The following is a 17,468-nucleotide window of genomic DNA, read 5'->3' as shown; positions in this document are numbered from 1 at the left end:
GAGGGTCTCTGCTACCCATTGAATTCAGCTGGTGCTGGGTCCTCTCACACTCTCCAAGAGCTGCAGTGGGCAACCCATTGCCAAACTACCCTTTAAAGTAGCCCCAGGGGTCCAATAGGGTTTTGTTGGCCCTGTCGATAATCAAAGAATCACCTTTACTGGTTGGTACTGGCCCCTGGTCCCATGGGCACTGTGCCAAACAGGTTTCACTGTGTATATATTCCTCCTGGGGAAAGGGGTGTGTGTGTGTGTATGTGTGTGTATTCCTCCTGGGGAAAGGGGTGTGTGTGTGTACAGTGTGTGTGTGTGTACAGTGTGTGTGTGGTTGTACACCAGAATCCCAGCCACTGTGAGCTCAAACTCATTTTATTTTCCCTCCTCTGGAACGCTTTACACTTGCAAAGGGACATTTTGATGCACCAGAGGCCTATTTTGCAATAGTCACCTGCTGCTTGCAAATCGGACAGGTCTTACACTGGGACTGGACGAGGAGCCACGAGTCTATGCAGGCCACATGATAGACATGAGAACAAGGGAGAATCTTCAGCTGGTCCCCTTCTTCATACTCGGCCATGCAGATCACGCACGTAACATACTTGTCTCCCATTTTGAATGTGCTCGTGGTTATCTTCTGCCTCTTCTTGCACCATCTGATGCAGCCCACCACCAGCAGGGTGCACACGATCATGCCAATGGCCATGCCAAACTCCCGGATGAAAAGAGAAATCACGTGTTTGGAGCAATATCCAAACTGGAGGGCCCAGTAATGCCTAGCCGCATCGCCGAGGGAGAACTTTGCATCGGCCCAGCAGGGATTCTGATAGTGTTCGGGTACCACCAGAGTGATGTGAATGCGTTTTTCAGAGCCCATCGCCTTCCGTAGCAGCTGGGAGGCGGATTGCCCCGTAAAGACAGAAGGAATTCCAACCTTCTGCCTGATCTCCTCCACGTTAGTCACCATTGTCACCAGCTTCTCTGAGTTCACGTTGTGGACAATAGCAGCTTGGTAGCCCGCTTGTTGAGCATGAAGGATTTTCACCCCCAGGGGACAGTCATACCTGCTTATGAGCACGATGAAGGTGGCCGAGGCGTTGCTGCCTGCTGGCGGGCCTCTGATCGGTTGACAGGCGTTTGCAGGTACCGCCTCAATCAGATAACCCCTCAGGCCCTCTCTGGGGACAGGCGGCCCCAGGCACGCAGACAGCGCTCTAAAATCAATGCAGGTGGAGTTCTGCTTGTAGACCACGTAAACAAAGACTTCAGCCGTGGGGGCCCTGAAGAGCAGGAGCACGGTGATCAGGCGGAAAGGAGTCAGCAGCACCGGCCACATGCCGGTAGCCGTGCGACGGGCGGATCTAGCTGCTGTCTGATCACAGGCAGTGGCTTGGGAGGGCTCTATGGGGACTGGTGGGAGACCTCAGCTCTGCTCATCTTCTTCCAAGTCATCCGTAAGACACATTGAACCCGTCCAAGGCAATAACAGCAACAGGATGAGGCAAGTTATGGTCTCCCCACCCCTTCCCTTAGCGCTACTGTCAGCTGCTTCTTTCACTGCACAGGCCGGCCCCGCTGATGCCTCCTTTCTCACCAGCTGCAGGCAGCTGCCCAGGTCTTTGTGACATCGCTCAGTGACTGCTGTGCTTTCCCCAAACACCATCACGGGGCCCAGGAAGGGACAGGGCTTTTGGGCAAGGGAGGGCAGGGGCAAGAGCGAGGGAGAGAAGGGAACTCGGGAAGGGCAGGAAGAAGAGGTGCGAGAGGAATGAGACGCCCCAGGAGAGGTCATCCCGCCCAGAAGGCGGAAGAAGGGAGTAGCAATCCAGCAGGCCTTAGTTCTAGAAGATGAGAGGAAGCTGTGGAAAGCCCGGCCTCTTAGCGAGCGTGGGGGAGTTGAGGAGGAAAGCAAAGGCCCCCGTGTAAGACACAGATCCAGGAGTGGGTTTGTCCTTAGCAACGATCACTCATATTTCTGCATATTGGAGTAACGCAGCAGACATGTTTACACAGCCCGGGTCGATCGGAAGGGATTTTCCCCAGGCACCACAGCAGAGCTAACAACAGATCCTGGGGCCTAGACGTCCCAGTCCAGTGTCCTACATGCTGGTCTGCGCAGCCTTTCACCCAGACGTGGTCTCTAGTCAGAATATCTGGGTTAGAAAATCTAACAGAGCTTTCCGGTTTCTATGACAACGCCCGTCACAACAACCACGGCGGCACAGAGACCAGGGTAACCACTGCCATCAGCCAGAAGGGTTCTGGCAATAAGAAGGCTGGCGGGTTTAGCAAGGGCAGGGGGAAGGGACGGATGCAAACAAGCCAGCATGGGGGGGGATGGACAAAAGGGCACGGAGCAGCACGTGTCCAGCTGGAGGGACCAGCAGCGGAGAGGGGGGACCCTGTCTGGCAAGGGAAGGAGACGAGGCTGGAGGGCAGGGGTGAGAGGGAGAGGAGGAGGAGGGTGGCGAAGAGAGCAAAGGTGGGAAACAAAGGCTGAGATTTTTCAATGGAACTGAAGGGAGTTAGGCACCGAGGTCCCATTGAGATCCATGGATGCCCAGGGTTTGCGAGAGAAACCGCTCAAGGAACATGCTGTATTCCTTCATTTACGAGAAACTGTCTCCTCCCCTCCCCGCCATACTCAGTGCAAAGTAGCGTGAGTCGCGCAGGCATGTGTTAAATATGGCGCAGCCACTCCTGGAGGTGTCCTCTACCCGTATCCTCTGGGATCTGTGCAATCTACTTCCTCCCTAGAACTGCGACTTATTTAAATGTCAACAAGCCTCGCATGGGATGCAACAGTTTATGAGAGAGCAGAGCAATTACAGGCAACCGGTCCCATTTCACCACTTCAACCAAGATCCAAACTAGAGGAGAGGAAGAGACCGTTTACCTCGCTATTAATTAACCGATCACTTACACGCCCCATAGCAGCAGACACCCAAGCCCAGACTGCTTTCACATAGCCCAGTGGGGCCGCAGAGCGACTGCAGGGAAGTCAATGGAGTTATTCTGCTTTTTCACGGTGAATTGGCCAGCAGAATCCACTTCACTTAGTGGAGACTAGTTCTGCCGGAGAGCCTCTATCAGCAAGAGGGGTATTAAATATTGATGAATTGAATAGTCGAGTAACCGCATGAATTCTTATTGGTTAGCTGACTATTCTGTAGTCCCCAGGGTCTGGGCCGGCAGCCAGTGCACTCCGGCCTCACGTCCGAAGAGATCCCTACCACTCTGCGCTGCCGCCTCTGTATCAGAAGCAGCAGCACGGCGTGCCAGGTGGGAGCTGGTCCATGAGAGAAGCAAGTTTAAAAACCAGCTTCCCTCGCGGACTGGCTGCCTGTTGCCCTGCACTGCTGCCTCTGATAAAGGGGCAACAGCGCAGAGTGGCAGCAGCCCCTGTCCAGGGGGGAGCCAAGTTCTCAGACCCAGCATGAGCCGAAACTGAGCCAAGCTGCCTGCCCACCCAGCTCCTAATACACTTTCAACGCAGAGCCGCAACGGGGGTAGGTCCTGGACCCATCGCAAGCCAGCACTGAGCGGGGCTGCTGGCCAGCCTGCTAAAAAATGTACTGGTGGCAGGTGAGGGTAGGAAATGCATGTAGTCTATAGCATTAATCGATCAGTGTTTGCTTATCGGTTAATTGGCTCATCGGCTACACTATTGCATCCCTAATCAGCAACGGCGATATCCAGTGGTCTGGTTCTGTCACATGGACTTCTCTGTCACTCTAGCCAAGATTGTGGGGCTGGCCTCAGACCCTGTGTCGATTGGCTTTGCTTCCAGGCTGAAACAGATCTGAATGTTTTATTCAAAGGCTTTTGCTGCACTAGGGAAGCAGCCCAAGCAGGTGTGTGATGTGAGTTCATAACGAATGCGGCTCAGCGTTCGTTATTATTTGCATTATAGTTGTGTTTAGCATCCCAGTGAGGTGCATGTCCATTCGGTCCCTTATCCTGCACTCTGGACCACGCTGCTTCTCTGCTTGCCTATTCCTCTCTCCCTGCCCTCGTAAACCGAAATGTGCGTGTTGTAGCCAGCAAGAGCCGACTTCCAGTGCAGACTCGAAGGAAGGCCTCTAGACAGGGTTGGCGGGAAAACGAGAATTCTGTTTCACTCACACACACCTTGAACACTGGGCCTTTGTGCTCATTCTGCATGGGAACAAAAGCTTGGCCTTTCACATGCGGTGGGGGAGCCACAATCAAGCAGCTCAGGATTGCTAATTGGCGTAGGGTGCTTACCTGGGGCATGCGAGACCCTGGTTCAGATCCCTGCTGTGCCTTGTTTGGAGCTGTTTCCATTTCCCTTGTCGGTGGGGTTTCACTCTGTGCAATGTTCTTGGGGATGGGGGCAGGGGAGACCCTGACTGTGCAGTTCAAGTACTGATGTGGGATAGTGATAGAAATGTAGCCGTGTGAGTCTGGTGTAGCTGAAACAAAAAACAGAACTATGTAGCTCTTTAAAGACTAACAAGATGGTTTATTAGGTAATGAGCTTTCGTGGGCCAGACCCACTTCCTCAGATGAAATAGTGGAAGAAAATTGTCACAACCATATATGTATCCTTTGGTGTATATGGTTGTGACATTTTTCTTCCACTATTTGATCTGAGGAAGTGGGTCTGACCTGGGATATGAGAGGTTCCGATGGGAGTCTCTGCTATCAATCGGGTAGTGGGCCGGGTCTCTCTCTCAACCAGCTGTTCCTTCTGGGACCCGAGAAACTTCTCAACAAACCAGCATTTTCTGATGAAAAAACATCTTGTCTAAAAATCCCTGGCGACCTCTCCCTGCAGGGCTCATGCAGCACGTGCACGCAGGGTGTTGTGTTTCGTAGATAAAATATGTACCTTTAATTGGGTACTTTTTAGAATTATGATGATTTGTCGTGAGGAATGTGTGTGTGTCTGTGTGTGCATTTATGTGTGTGGGGGGTGTATTTGTGTGTGTGAGTCTGTGTGTGCATTTATGTGTGTGTCGGGGGGGTGTATTTGTGTGTGTCTGTGTGTGCATTTATGTGTGTGGGGGTGTATTTGTGTGTGTCTGTGTGTGCATTTATGTATGTGGGGGTGTATTTGTGTGTGTGAGTCTGTGTGTGCATTTATGTGTGTGGGGGGGATGTATTTGTATGTGTCTGGGTGTGCATTTATGTGTGTGTTGGGGTGTGTGTTTATGTGTGTGTGTGTATTTGTGTATGTGTCTGGGTGTGCATTTATGTGGGGTGGGAGGGTGTGTATTTATGCATGTGTGTATCTGTGTGTGCATTTGTGTGTGTGTGTGTGTCTGGGTGTGCATTTATGTGTGTGGGGGGGGGGGGACAACTGATGATTTCCACCCTGACATTACACCCCACACACCCACTAACCTGCTCCCTGTCCTGGAGCAAGCTGAGCCTGGGTAGAGTCCTGCCACGGGACTCTGCAGAGACACAAGGCTCTGAATGGAGGGGGTCTCCGTTGGCTCAGGGCTGAGTTATCGTGCCATTCTGAAGAGCGAGGCTTTGGTATAGATTCATGGATTTTCCAGCAGGAAGGGACCATTATGGGTCAACGAGCCTATAACTCACCCAACAACCTCGGCCTAGATTTATAGCGCGGATGCATGTTTGCACTGTCCCGCAGTGACAGGTTGCAGGTTTTCAGCTAGTGCAAGTCCTTGTAGCGAGATGGACTTCAGTAGAACAGAGGCTCTTTACATCACTGGAGATGTGACCCTCTAGCTCTGATATCCATGGGGCGGGGAGTGGAGGGGAGGAGATTCTGGGTTCATATACATCAGTGCAAATCAGGGATCACCCCACTGAAGCCATTGGACTTGTGAAAGAGACCAGAACCAGGCTCCTAGAAAGAGAACAGATTTCCTTGAGCGCTCGAGTCTGGTTACCTCGGTCATCCCCCTCTCTCCCCCACAATCTCGCTCTTGTTCTCCCCACAGCACATGCACATAGAGGGATTTTCCCTGCCTATGTCTCTTTCCTGCATTTCCCACGGGAGGAGGCAAAATCCCCCTGCCATGTTATTGCAGTGCTACACACCTGATTAAGTTGTCGCTAAATGAGGCCGCGGATTACAGGATGCTCGCATGCACCGCTGATCTGCAGGGATGTACCTTCACGGAGCAAATAAAAGGTGAGGAACCTCTGAGCCAAACGGGCAGTAGCCCTGCTGACGTCAGCTGCCGTGCGGGCATTTTGAGCTCCCACATCTGGCAACTGGACGCCTGTGATATCAGGTGCTCTGTAGCAAAGGGTGCCAGTGAGGTTTTTTTTTCTTTGTGGTATTTGAACTAGAAAGAAATAACATCTTACTCAAAGGATCACAAATCACTTTGGATGGTAAGTATTGCAATGGGGAAACTGAGGCACAAAGCAGGAACATAACCTGCTGCCATTTGCACACTGAGATGGGAGTAGAACTTGGGCCACCATCTTCCACGGCCTTTCCCTAACGCTTCACACCTAAGCACCCAGACAGCTCTGGCTGAGGGAAGTTAGCTGTACAGTCAAATAGCTACCTCGACTAGACCTAACTATGTCAATTATATGATCAAGGGCTCATATTCCTGTACATCCAGCAGTGTGATATCTGCTTTTATGTGTCAACAATGCCCCTCTGCAATGTATATTGGACAAACTGGTCAGTCACTTTGCCAAAGAATTAATGCTTACAGATCAGACATCAGAAATCTCCACCCACACAAACCTTCAGCCAGCATTTCAATCAATTTGGTCATTCTCTTAAAGACCTGACTGACATGTGTCTCACAATAAAGACTTTAACACCAGATTACAGTGGGAGACCTCAGAACTTTTGTTTATGCTAAAATTTGACATGTTGGGAATGGGCCTTAATTGAGATGATAATTATCTTACACATTACAAAGACAGCTTCCCCACCTTTTGATATTCGTAGTGACCCCAGATTAGCCACTTAATAGACTCTTACAATAAGCAATTTCCTCCTTCCTTGTTGCTTCCCCTCCTCGCCCCCATCTTTTGTTCTATGTAGCTGAATTGTCAGTTTCTACTTTTTTTTACCTCCTTTCCCTCTGTTATAAAATCGTCATGCCTATTCACTTTCAGAATATGATCTGAAGAAGTGGGTCTGCCCCATGAAAGCTTATCACCTATTAAACTATTTTGTTAGCCTTTAAAGTGCTACATGACTACTTTTTTGTTTTGCCAAGATCAGACTAACACGGCTACCTCTCTGTGACTTTTGAAATTCAGTTTGACTAAGTCTTAAACTGTTGAAGTCCATTGCTCCAGCCAAAGGTTTATAATATTGTCCATTCAATATCACACTGGTCTCTTGCAGCTTCCTTTCCCAGGGTGGAGGGGAGCTTTCACTATGCGCCTGGGTTTATTGATGGATGGGAAAGCCTGGGGGCATGGAAGCATAAATCTGTTTAGCAATCTCTGATTTCACCTCCCCTCTTTGTTCTGGTTGGCCTGTTTGTCACCTCTTCCCCCCACCTCCTAGAATCATAGAATCCTAGAGCTGGAAGAGATCTTAGGAGGTCATCAAGTCCAGCTCCCTGCCCAAAGCAGGACCAAGCCCAACTCAATCATCCCAGCCAGGGCTTTGTTAAGCCGGGGCTTAAAAACATCTAGGGATGGAGATTCCACCACCTCCCTAGGGCACCCATTCCAGGGCTTCCCCACCCTCCTAGGGAAATAGTTTTTCCAAATATCCAACCTGGACCTCCCCCACTGTAACTTGAGCCCATTGCTCCTTGTTCTGCCATCCGCCACTACTGAGAACAGCCTCTCTCCATCCTCTTTGGATCCTCCCTTCAGGAAGTTGAAGGCTGCTACTAAATCCCCCCTCACTCTTGGCTTCTGCAGACTAAACAAACCCAAATCCCTCAGCCTCTCCTCATAGGTCATGCTCTCCAGCCCCCTCATCATTTTGGTCGCCCTCCGCTGGACCCGCTCCAATGCGTCCACATCCTTCCTATAGTGGGGGGCCCAGAACTGGATACAAAACTCCAGATGTGGCCTCAACCAGAGCCTCCTGCACTACTTCTCCACAAGCCCCAGCCACATCTCCATGTCCGGGACCCACACTGATGTGGGAATTATTTGCCCCCTGCTGCGGGAGAATTGGGCCCCTAGAATTCTTTCACGGGCTTCTCCCCCCTTCCTTGCTTCTTGCCAGAGTCCTGATCCGAAGGCTCCTTCCCTTCGCAGCCACCTCTCCTCATCCCTATCTTCTTTTGTGCCCGCTCCGCCGTCCCCCTCCCTTCCCCGGAGACGCTCTCTGCATTGTTGTGACAAATCAAATTACCCCGTTGTGCGCCTGCCCTCCTGAATCTGCCGTGCAGCTAAGCTGTGAATACAGTTCCCTGGGGTAATCTGGAAAGTACAAGTTGTTATTACTCAGTACAGTAGAACAATCAACACAGATTCTGTAATGCAGTAAGATGGATTGAAGCTGTTTAAGACCAGAGGAAAACGGAATCGCTGCTTTCGGAAAGGAGTTTAGCCGGCACAATCCCATCCGATGAGAGAGGAGGCCAGCTCTAAAGCCTGGATCTGAAAATCACCTGAGGAGTGGGAGTGGGAGTGGGAGTGGGAGTGCACAGGGGAATCCAGACCAGATCTAGATTGTGCACTGCCAGATGCCAAATGCCCCATTAGCAGAATACGCAGGCACATGACTCACTACGCGCGCGGGCAATCACGCAGACTTCTGTTCAAATGCTCAAGCCCTTAAACAGGTGCCTAAGTCCCGCGCTGAATCGGGGTGATAACTGGAGGAGACAAAACCCAGGATATGAGCCCCCCAGACTTGGGTCTTCTCAGCTTCCAGGCTACAGAGCTGTGGCCCATCGTTAGCCCTGACACAGGGGTCACCAACCAGTAGGTCGGGATCTACCGGGAGATCTTGGAGCCTATGAGAGGGGATCCTGACTGGTTTGTCCAGGAAGCTCTCGAGTGCTGGCACTTCAGTTGCCCCTCCACCCACTGTCATGCTGCACCTGCCCTCTGCCTTGGAACTGCCCCCCGGGAGCCTCCTGCTTGCTGTGCAGGGCTTGGGAGGGAGGAGAAAGGGAGTGCTGATGTCAGGGTATCCCTCCTTCCCCCCAGTCCTGTACCCCGTCTTCACCCAGAGAGAAGGGGATGGAGGCAGCTTGGCAGTGCAAACCTGTCACTCACACAGCGTGTGTGTCTGTCATTCTCACAAACACACACTGCCCTTCCCTCTCGTTTCCTGACCCAACACATGTGGGGGGTTGTTGTTACTTCTTTTATTGCTTGCAAAGTGTGTTAGTTTTGGTTTTTGACTATCCCTGCTCTGATCTTCCTCCTGCACCCAACCTCCTGTCCCCGACATGAGCCACCCTGTACCCAAACTCCTTCCCAGTGTTTGCACCGTGAAACCCTTCCCAATCCTCCACCCTGAGCTAAACCCGGAGCCCCTCCCACACTCCAAACTCCTTGGCTCAAGACCAGAGCCTGCATCCCAACCCCCTACCCCAGCCTGGTGAAAGTGAGTGAGGATGGGGGAGGAACGGGGATAGAATGAGCGTGGCCTTGGAGAAGGGGTGGAGCAGAGGCCGGGATTCAAAGAAGGGGCAGGAAGGAAGTGGGGCAAGGGTATTTGGGTTTTGCGCAAAAAAGCCCTGATCACCATTTTAGCCATCGGGGCTTTTTTGTGCAAACCAGAACTGTGCTGTTTACACTGGCCCTCTTGCTCAAATGATTTGCGCAAGAGGGCTTTTGCCCGAATGGGAGCAGCACAGTATTTCCGCAAGAACACTGACGATCTACATGAGAGCGTCAATGTTCTTGCGGAAATTCAAGCGGCCAGTGTAGACAGCTGGCAAGTTTTTCCGCAAAATCAGATGATTTTGTGAAAAAACTTGCCAGTCTAGACACAGCCGCAGAGTGAATCAAAGATTAAGTCCAGACTAGCTATATACGGTGCTGGTCATCAGGGGGCAGGTGGAGCCCCCCTTTGGGGAGGCTAGCCCCCCCAGTGCCATCCCTTCTACCTGAGCACCCCCTCCCTGCAGCCAGAGCCCCAAGCCTCCCCCCCAGAGAAGCCCCAAGTGTCCCCCCCACTGTGGCCAGAGCTCCCCACCCCAGATGAGCCTGGGGTAGCCAGCTCCTCCCCCAAACTCCCAACCCCTCTGCAGCTGAAGGAGCCCTGGGGCAGCCAAAGCCCCGCCCCCGACCTTGCCACGCTTACCCTCCTGAAAGCCCAGGCCGCCCTGCGGGAAAGTTGTTCCCAAAGCACCTGAGCTTTTTCTGTGTGCCATGGAGGTTGGGGGGTGGCCTCTCTGGAGACAGCTGACGAGCCCCGGAAGCAGGTGGTGTGTTCAGCCTCCTCACCCGCCCTGGAGCCTGCACGCTGCTTAATAATCAGCAGAAACATCCCCGTGCAACCGGCGTCTGGGGCTGTGCCAGGGGAGGCCTTGGCCTGTGAGACTGGCTGCCTCTGCTGGTCTTCTCTTCCATCTGCCCGCCTGGGCAAACAGGTGGCACCCGCAGCCACTCGGGCCCAGCTGGGGGGGAACCCTTGCTGGTAGCTCGGCATCTGCCAGGGTGTCCAGGGGTGTGAATGGGCGTGGTGCTGCTGGAATGCATGTGCCTGTGTTGGACCTGAAGCTTTTCTGGACAAGAGCAGCAGAGAGCGCTGAGTCTTCAGGGCCCTATGGAACTGGCAGCCCCACGGCAGGCTACAGACACCGCCCCCAGCCCAGCGCAGGAGCTCGGTATTGAAGCATCCAGAGCAAGCAAGCCTGTTCCCACCCACTTTCTGTCTTCTTGTCCGTTTCCTCCCCTTTCCTCCACCCTAGCACTTTGCCCCCTGCTCGGCTGCCCTGCCCGCTCTGCCCGGGTTATGGCCCTGCCCCTGCAAGTTGTAGCTGGACTGCAGGGCCTTCCTCCAGGGGGCTGTGCAGCATTTCAAGGCTGATGGCGTGGCCCTGGGTACAGCTTCCCATTGCCCAAGGAGTAGCATGGCCAGGCCTCTGCCGTGGTCTCTCGCTCAGAGGAAAGAGATCACAGGTAAGGAAAGCTGCACAGTGAGGATGGCCTTTGCCTGTGCCGTGCTGGGCTCTGACCTGCCATAACACATCACAGCTGATTTCAAAGCACAGCCTGCTCTCCGTGGGCCTCCTCTCCCGGGAGATGGAGTGATGGATTATCTGATCAGAGCATGTCACCCAGACGGTCCACGTGACACCCAGCAACTCTGCACTCATCCACCGGTAAGACTGTCCATTGGGTGTCAACCTCTAACTGCCAGGACGAAGAAGACACTTCCACTGTAGGTTGGTTAGTCCATAAATAAACATTGTGGCATTACTGAAACATCTCGTACTGCCCAATGCCGGAGGCTGGTCCTAGCAATTTCTGTGCCCCCAAGTTGTTCCTAGAGTTTTCCATGTTCTAGTTCCCAAAAGGCACATCTACACAGCAGGGCGAAATAAGCTACACCACTTGAGCTATGTCAATTGCGTAGCTTAAGTCGAAATAGCTTATTTTGGCTTTCGGCACTGTCTGCACAGCAGGATGTCCAAGTTAGAACCCTCTTCCTCTGACTCTCCTTACTCATTGTCCAGTGAGGGTTACAGGAGCTAGAGTAAGACATTATTTTGACATTGTGTCGAAAGAACTGCTTGTAGTGTGAACATGGACTTTGTTATTTCGGAATAACCTTGGTTATTCTGAAATAACACTGATTTGTAGACATAGCCAAAGAGACCCGCTCACCCACTCCATCTCTGGGTTGGGGCTGGTTGGACCCATCCACCAGGGTGGCTCTGCAGTAGTTTCAATCTTACTTTAGGTTTTTAGCCCCAGAAACTAGAATGACTCAGGAGAGGAGTCTTGAGTGTGACTACAAGCCCAAAGTCCTGGTTCACTCAGAGCTGCTCTAGTTTAACTAACAGTGTGATTTTATACCAGTGTTGTTAAACTGGTGACAATCTCTTGGATGAATGCCCTGATACCAGTAGTCTTTGCCCATGAAAGTTTATGCTCCAAAAAATCTATTAGTCTATAAGGTGCCACAGGACTCCTCATCGCTTTTGAAGATTTAGACTAACACTGCTACCCCTCTGATACCTGATATCAGTGGAAACGATTTTTGGTTTAGCTTGATTCTAGACATCAGGGGTGTGTCTAAACTACAGGGTTTTGTCAACAAAAGTGGTTTTGTTGATGGCTGTAAACCTCATTCTACGAGAAATAATGCCTTTTGTTGAGAGAGACTGCAGCGCTGGAGTTCATTTGCAGGCTCGACACCATGAACCTGCGTTTGAATAGGGAATGGGAATGGCTGGCTGACTACATTAGTAACTTTCCCTCTCTTAATGTTCATACCACCTCCAGCAGGCCACATCCACCCTGACTGAATGGGCTTCGTTAGTACTAGATCGCCCCTTGATAAGGGAACTCCCATATTTCCATAGTTATGCCAGCTCCACCCTCCCCACCCAACAAAGGGGGGGGGTGTTGAACAGTTGCCCCACAGCACTGCTACTGTGCCAGTGTTGGAGCCCTGGGCCCTTTAAAACACTGCTGAGCACCGCTCCACACGGCTCTGTGGGCTGCTGGATCTCCCCTTGATAAGGAAACACTCTTCTTTTCACATGCAGGTAGATCTGGGCCTGTACTTTCCACGCCAGTGCCTCTGACGAAGCAGGTCTCTGCCCACGGAAGCTCATGCCCAGTGTTGGGATTTTGTGGTTCCCAGAGAGTCAGGTGCTGGGCAGAATCAAGGGTCTTCGATACTTCAATTCAATTCAATTCAATTCAATTCAATTCAATTCAACAAGACTTTATTCAATGTGCACGAAGGGAGAGCCCCTGGTACTAAAATCAGCCAGAGCCCCTCAAGCAAGGAGCCCCTCCCCTTGCTGTTTTATAGCGCATGGCAGTTACATAACAGGTTATATAACTTCTAAACCAATCAGATTCAACCTTTCCATATATGGCTTTGTTTGTCACATGCTTGTACTTCTCCACTCCACATGTTGAGTTCACCCCCTCCCCCGCCCCTGGCCTTTTCTAGGCTGTTCCTAGGGTGGTGAGCCACAGCATGCTTCTTTATGCATATCTACTTTCCAAACCACATTTTGTTTAAAATGTACACATGCATACCCTTCACCAGATAAATCTGTCAGGCTTTAGGGCGCCACCGGACTCCTCATTCTTATGGCTCCACCAAAACCAGCTTGAAGAGGGTCGGCCAGGCTGGGAAAACCAGACAAGTCACACACTGACATTCAAGAGGCTTTGGGCTGCCCAGAGGTTGAGTCTTTCTGCTCCTGTAACTCGAGGAAGGAAGCCTCGCTTGCCACGAAGGATAAGCTCAGGCGAGTGTCGGCTGTGGCTTGTTCGAAAATCCCCGTCCCCTTCCCTGCTCTGTTCCAGCTGCTGAACAAACGGCCTCTGTCTCAAGAAGGCTGTTGGTGAACCTCACTGGTCACCGAGTCCTGAGGGGAAGAAACACGGGTGCCTGCAGCAGCCCAGCGTGGGCCTGCGGGATGGTGAGCGGTCGGCGTGAACGAGATGTTGTGCGCAGGCCGTGTCTCCCCGGCCGCCAGAGCTGTGACTGCTGAAGCTTTGATCTAGCCAGTGTGAATGACAATAGCCGGGAAGAAGCCTGGCCAGGAGCTTACACTTAAATCACCACAGCGACAGAACCGCAGCAGCGCTGCTGTAGCCCTTCGGCAGAGAGACTTATTACAGTGACAGGAGGGGCTCTCTCTTGGCTGTAGTTAATCCTCCTTCTTGAGAGACGATAGCTTGGTGGATGGAAGAATTCTTTTGTCCTAGCTCTGATGACAGCAGGGGTTCCGTCGGCCCCACTATGTCCCGCAGGGGTTTGGGGTTTTCATCTGACTTTGGGCAAGTCTTCACCACGCGCCGGCAATGGATCCAGTGGGGGCATCCAGGATAGAGGTGATAAATCAATAGTCGAGTACTCTCCTGTCGACTCTGGTACTCCACCAAAACAAGAAGAAGAAGGCAGAGTCGACGGACGAGCGTTAGCTGTGGACTTTCCCCTGTGAAGAAATCGCAGTAAACAGATCTAAGTATGTCGACTTCAGCTGCGTTATTCATGTAGCTGAAGTTGGGTAACTTAGATTGACAGTCTGTTGTAGTATAGACAAGACCTTTTGGTCTTTTTGCTGTTATTTGAGTGAGCTAGGTAAACAGGTGTGTCTGCACCTGCTGAATTCACACACACACGATTGCAGTGGAGACCTATCTTTAAAGAGGAGGTTCTGCCCTGAGTTAGGGTAAGGCCAAGAGCTAGACATCTTCCGGGAGAGATCGGAAATGAAACCGAAGTGCTGCTAGTCTTGTAAAGTGAATGTGTGGGCTTATTTTGGTTCCCCTTTGTAGCAAGGCTTTCTTTAGAGAAGAAACTAATATAAAGCCGGTTTAAACTGATACCAAAGGGTGCGTCTACGCAACAAAGTTATTTTGGATTAACGGCCGTTATTTCGAAATAACTACGCGAACGTCTACACATGTATTGCATTATTTTGAAATAACTTTGAAATAAGGGGCGGCTTATTTCGGCGTTGGCAGACTTCATTCTGCGAGGAATAACGCCTCTTCCAAAATAGCTGTTTCAAAATAGGGGCTGTGTAGACAGGGCAGCTGCAGTTATTTCAAAATAAGGGGCCTCCAGCTCTTCATAAGATGCCCTGCTGGCCACTTTATCTACACTCAGCCAAACTCTATAGTCCCCGCTTCCTCGGGAGCCCTTAAAGCTGCAGCTTCAGTGGCAAGGGCTTGTGGCAGGCAGGAGGCCCTGACAGTCCTGGTCAAATTCCAGGGCACAGAGCACCGCTCTGCCTCGTTATCCTGGGCAGCCAACTCGTGTACCCCCGCATGAGCTCTGCAAGCGAGCATTGGCAATCAGAATGCAGCACCTTCATTAGCCGAGGACCGGCTCCTCCCGTTCGCCATTCCACCCACTGCTGTTGATTAAGTTTCTCTTTGCTGCTCTTCCAGGAAGCCACAGGCCTGTTGTTCTGGAGATAGCCTTAATTTGTTTATGCGGGCATATGTTCTGTCTTGTAGGAAGATGCTTCACAGCTGGTCTCAAGCAGCCCGCGGCAGCGGAGCACCAGCGGATTAAGTGGAGACCAAGGGAAGTCTATCAAAGCCGTCCTGACGTGCTAATCCCAGCACAAGCGCCAGGATATTGATGTTGTAAAACTCACAGCCCTAGCGCAGATAAGGATCTTGTTGCCGTCTTCCTCACAAGACAGGCACGGGCCTGGTTGGTTTGTACCATGTAGCGCTTCACCGTGAAGATGTAAAGATAAAGGAGGAGAAAAGAAACACCCCCCCCCCCTCCAGTTTCCAGGGCGAAAGCTTTGAGAAAGCAAGAGATGCCGCTGTTCCGTGGGAAATGTTAGCTGGGAGGCTGCCCAAGGTACTGTGCTTTGGTCAAGATGGAACGTGCCTCCTTGTGGTGCCCGCCTCAGCCATGTTCATGTGCCCGGGTGGGCAAACGCAACCCAGCAGGCGCCCCTGTGTCACGCCTGCTTCCCTGCCTCCTCCCACTTTGTTCATCGCTCAGAGCGGGGCGTGTAGGAGGTTGCCAGCTGAACCCTGGGTGACCGGCTTGTCCCAACCGCCCGACACCCAACGTGCGGCCAAGAAGCTGAGCTCCCTGCTTCCGCTGGAACCTGCTGGGTATGCTGCCTGGGATCCCCAGAGAGAGGGTGTACTGACGTCTGCTGAGACATAGCAGAGCTCCCCCAGTGCTAAGCTGGGGGAACGTGCCCGGCAGGGACTTTGCTCGTGGGAAGGCATCTACTGGGGCCCGACACCCACTAACAGCCGGTTGGACGCATCTGACTTGGGTGCTGTCTAGGTGGTGTGGATTCCACCCCGCAAATCCTCGGTTCTGTGAGCAAAGCCCTCTTACATGGGCTCTTCTGGAAGCGTGGCATGGGCCCATAGTGATGGGGGCTGGGCGCCCTTTGCACTCAGTGGCCGGGGTCGGGAGGGGGGGTCTGAGCCCCAGAGTGCAAAGCCCAAAGCCCCAAGGCTCAAGGAGTTTGGAGCTGGGGGTGTGATTCCAGCTCACCGTGTCATTGCCTAGACGTTGTTACTAGAAGATTGACCTGCTGTTGCTCGGATCCTTACCACAATTAACTGTTGTTTTTCTTCATTTCAATCATTGCTCTGGGCTGAGGAGAGGGGGTTCAGGATGCAGGCTGCCCCAGGGAGAGAGGACAACCCCAGCCCCCTCCTGCTGCAGAAGCTTGGGGACAGGTGAAAAGCATCTTTCCATGGCCGCTGCACCTCCACCAGGCATAGGTAGGGGATGGGGGCATGTTCCCTGGCTGGGATGTGTGCAGGCTTGTCTGCCCCCCTGTGTTCCCCAGCTAGAGTGATGAATGCAGCAAACTGTGCACTTTCCCCTCACTCCCTGATGAAGGGGAACAGCCAGCAATGTTCATGTATGAAACAGGTGGAGCTTCAGCTACCCCAAAGGTTACCAGGGGAATGGGAGGCTTGGGGCTGGGGCAGTCCTGATGGGGGGCAGCCTATTTCACCTGCCTGGTGATTCTCTTTTCTGTATGGTTTTCTCAGAAGCAATCCCATTCCAGGCGTATCCCATTTTCCTGGCATAACCAAACCCCGACCTTGCTTTAAGTTAGAATCATAGAATCCCAGGGCTAGAAGAGACTTCAGGAGTCATCGAGTCCAACCCCCTGCCCAAAGCACGACCAACCCCAACTCAATCATCCCAGCCAGGGCTTTGTCAATCCGGGACTTAGAAACCTCTAGGGATGGAGATTCCACCACCTCCCTAGGGAACCCATCCCAGTGCTTCACTCCCCTCCTAGTAAAATAGTTTTTCCTAATATCCAACCTGGACCTCCCACACTGTAATGTGAGCCCATTGCTCCTTGTTCTGCCATCTGTCACCACTTGAGAACAGCCTCTCTCCATCCTCTTTGTAATCCCTCTTCAGGTTGTTAAAGGCTGCTATCAAATCCCCACTCACTCTTCTTCTCTGTAGACTAAATAAGCCCAAATCCCTCAGCCTCTCCTCATAGGTCATGTGCTCCAGCCCCCAATCATTTTGGTTGCCCTCCACTGGACCCTGTCCAATGCATCCACATCCTTTCTAAAGTGGGGGCCCCAGAACTGGATACAATACTCCAGATGTAGTCTCACCAGTGCAGAATAAAGGGGAATAATCACTTCTCTAGATCTGCTGGCAATGCTCCTCTTAATGCAACCTGATATGCCATTAGCCTTCTTGGCTACCAGGACACATTGTTGACTCACATCCAACTTCTCATCCACTGTAATCCCCAGGTCCTTTTCTGCTGAACTGCTACTTAGCCAGTCTGTCCCCAGCCTGTAATAATGTTTTGGATTCTTTCATCCCAAGTGCAGGACTCTGCACTTGTCCTTGTTGAACCTCATTAGATTTCTTTTGGACCAATCCTCCAATTTGTCTAGGTCAT

General features: G+C 52.0%; 1 protein-coding gene across 1 annotated transcript; it reads right to left on the bottom strand.

Moving 5' to 3' along the window:
* Positions 1-350: 350 nt before the first annotated feature.
* On the bottom strand, positions 351-1,575 carry LOC102462294 (E3 ubiquitin-protein ligase RNF167-like). Its single transcript, XM_006110527.4, has one exon. The coding sequence runs from the start codon at positions 1,328-1,330 to the stop codon at positions 428-430; it is 903 nt and encodes a 300-aa protein (XP_006110589.3). The 5' UTR covers positions 1,331-1,575; the 3' UTR covers positions 351-427.
* Positions 1,576-17,468: the final 15,893 nt, after the last annotated feature.

This window comes from Pelodiscus sinensis, chromosome 32 (assembly GCF_052426305.1).
Source record: "Pelodiscus sinensis isolate ZL-2025 chromosome 32, ASM5242630v1, whole genome shotgun sequence".
Taxonomy (NCBI): Eukaryota; Metazoa; Chordata; order Testudines; family Trionychidae; genus Pelodiscus; species Pelodiscus sinensis.
This window is presented reverse-complemented; position numbering and strand designations above follow the sequence as displayed.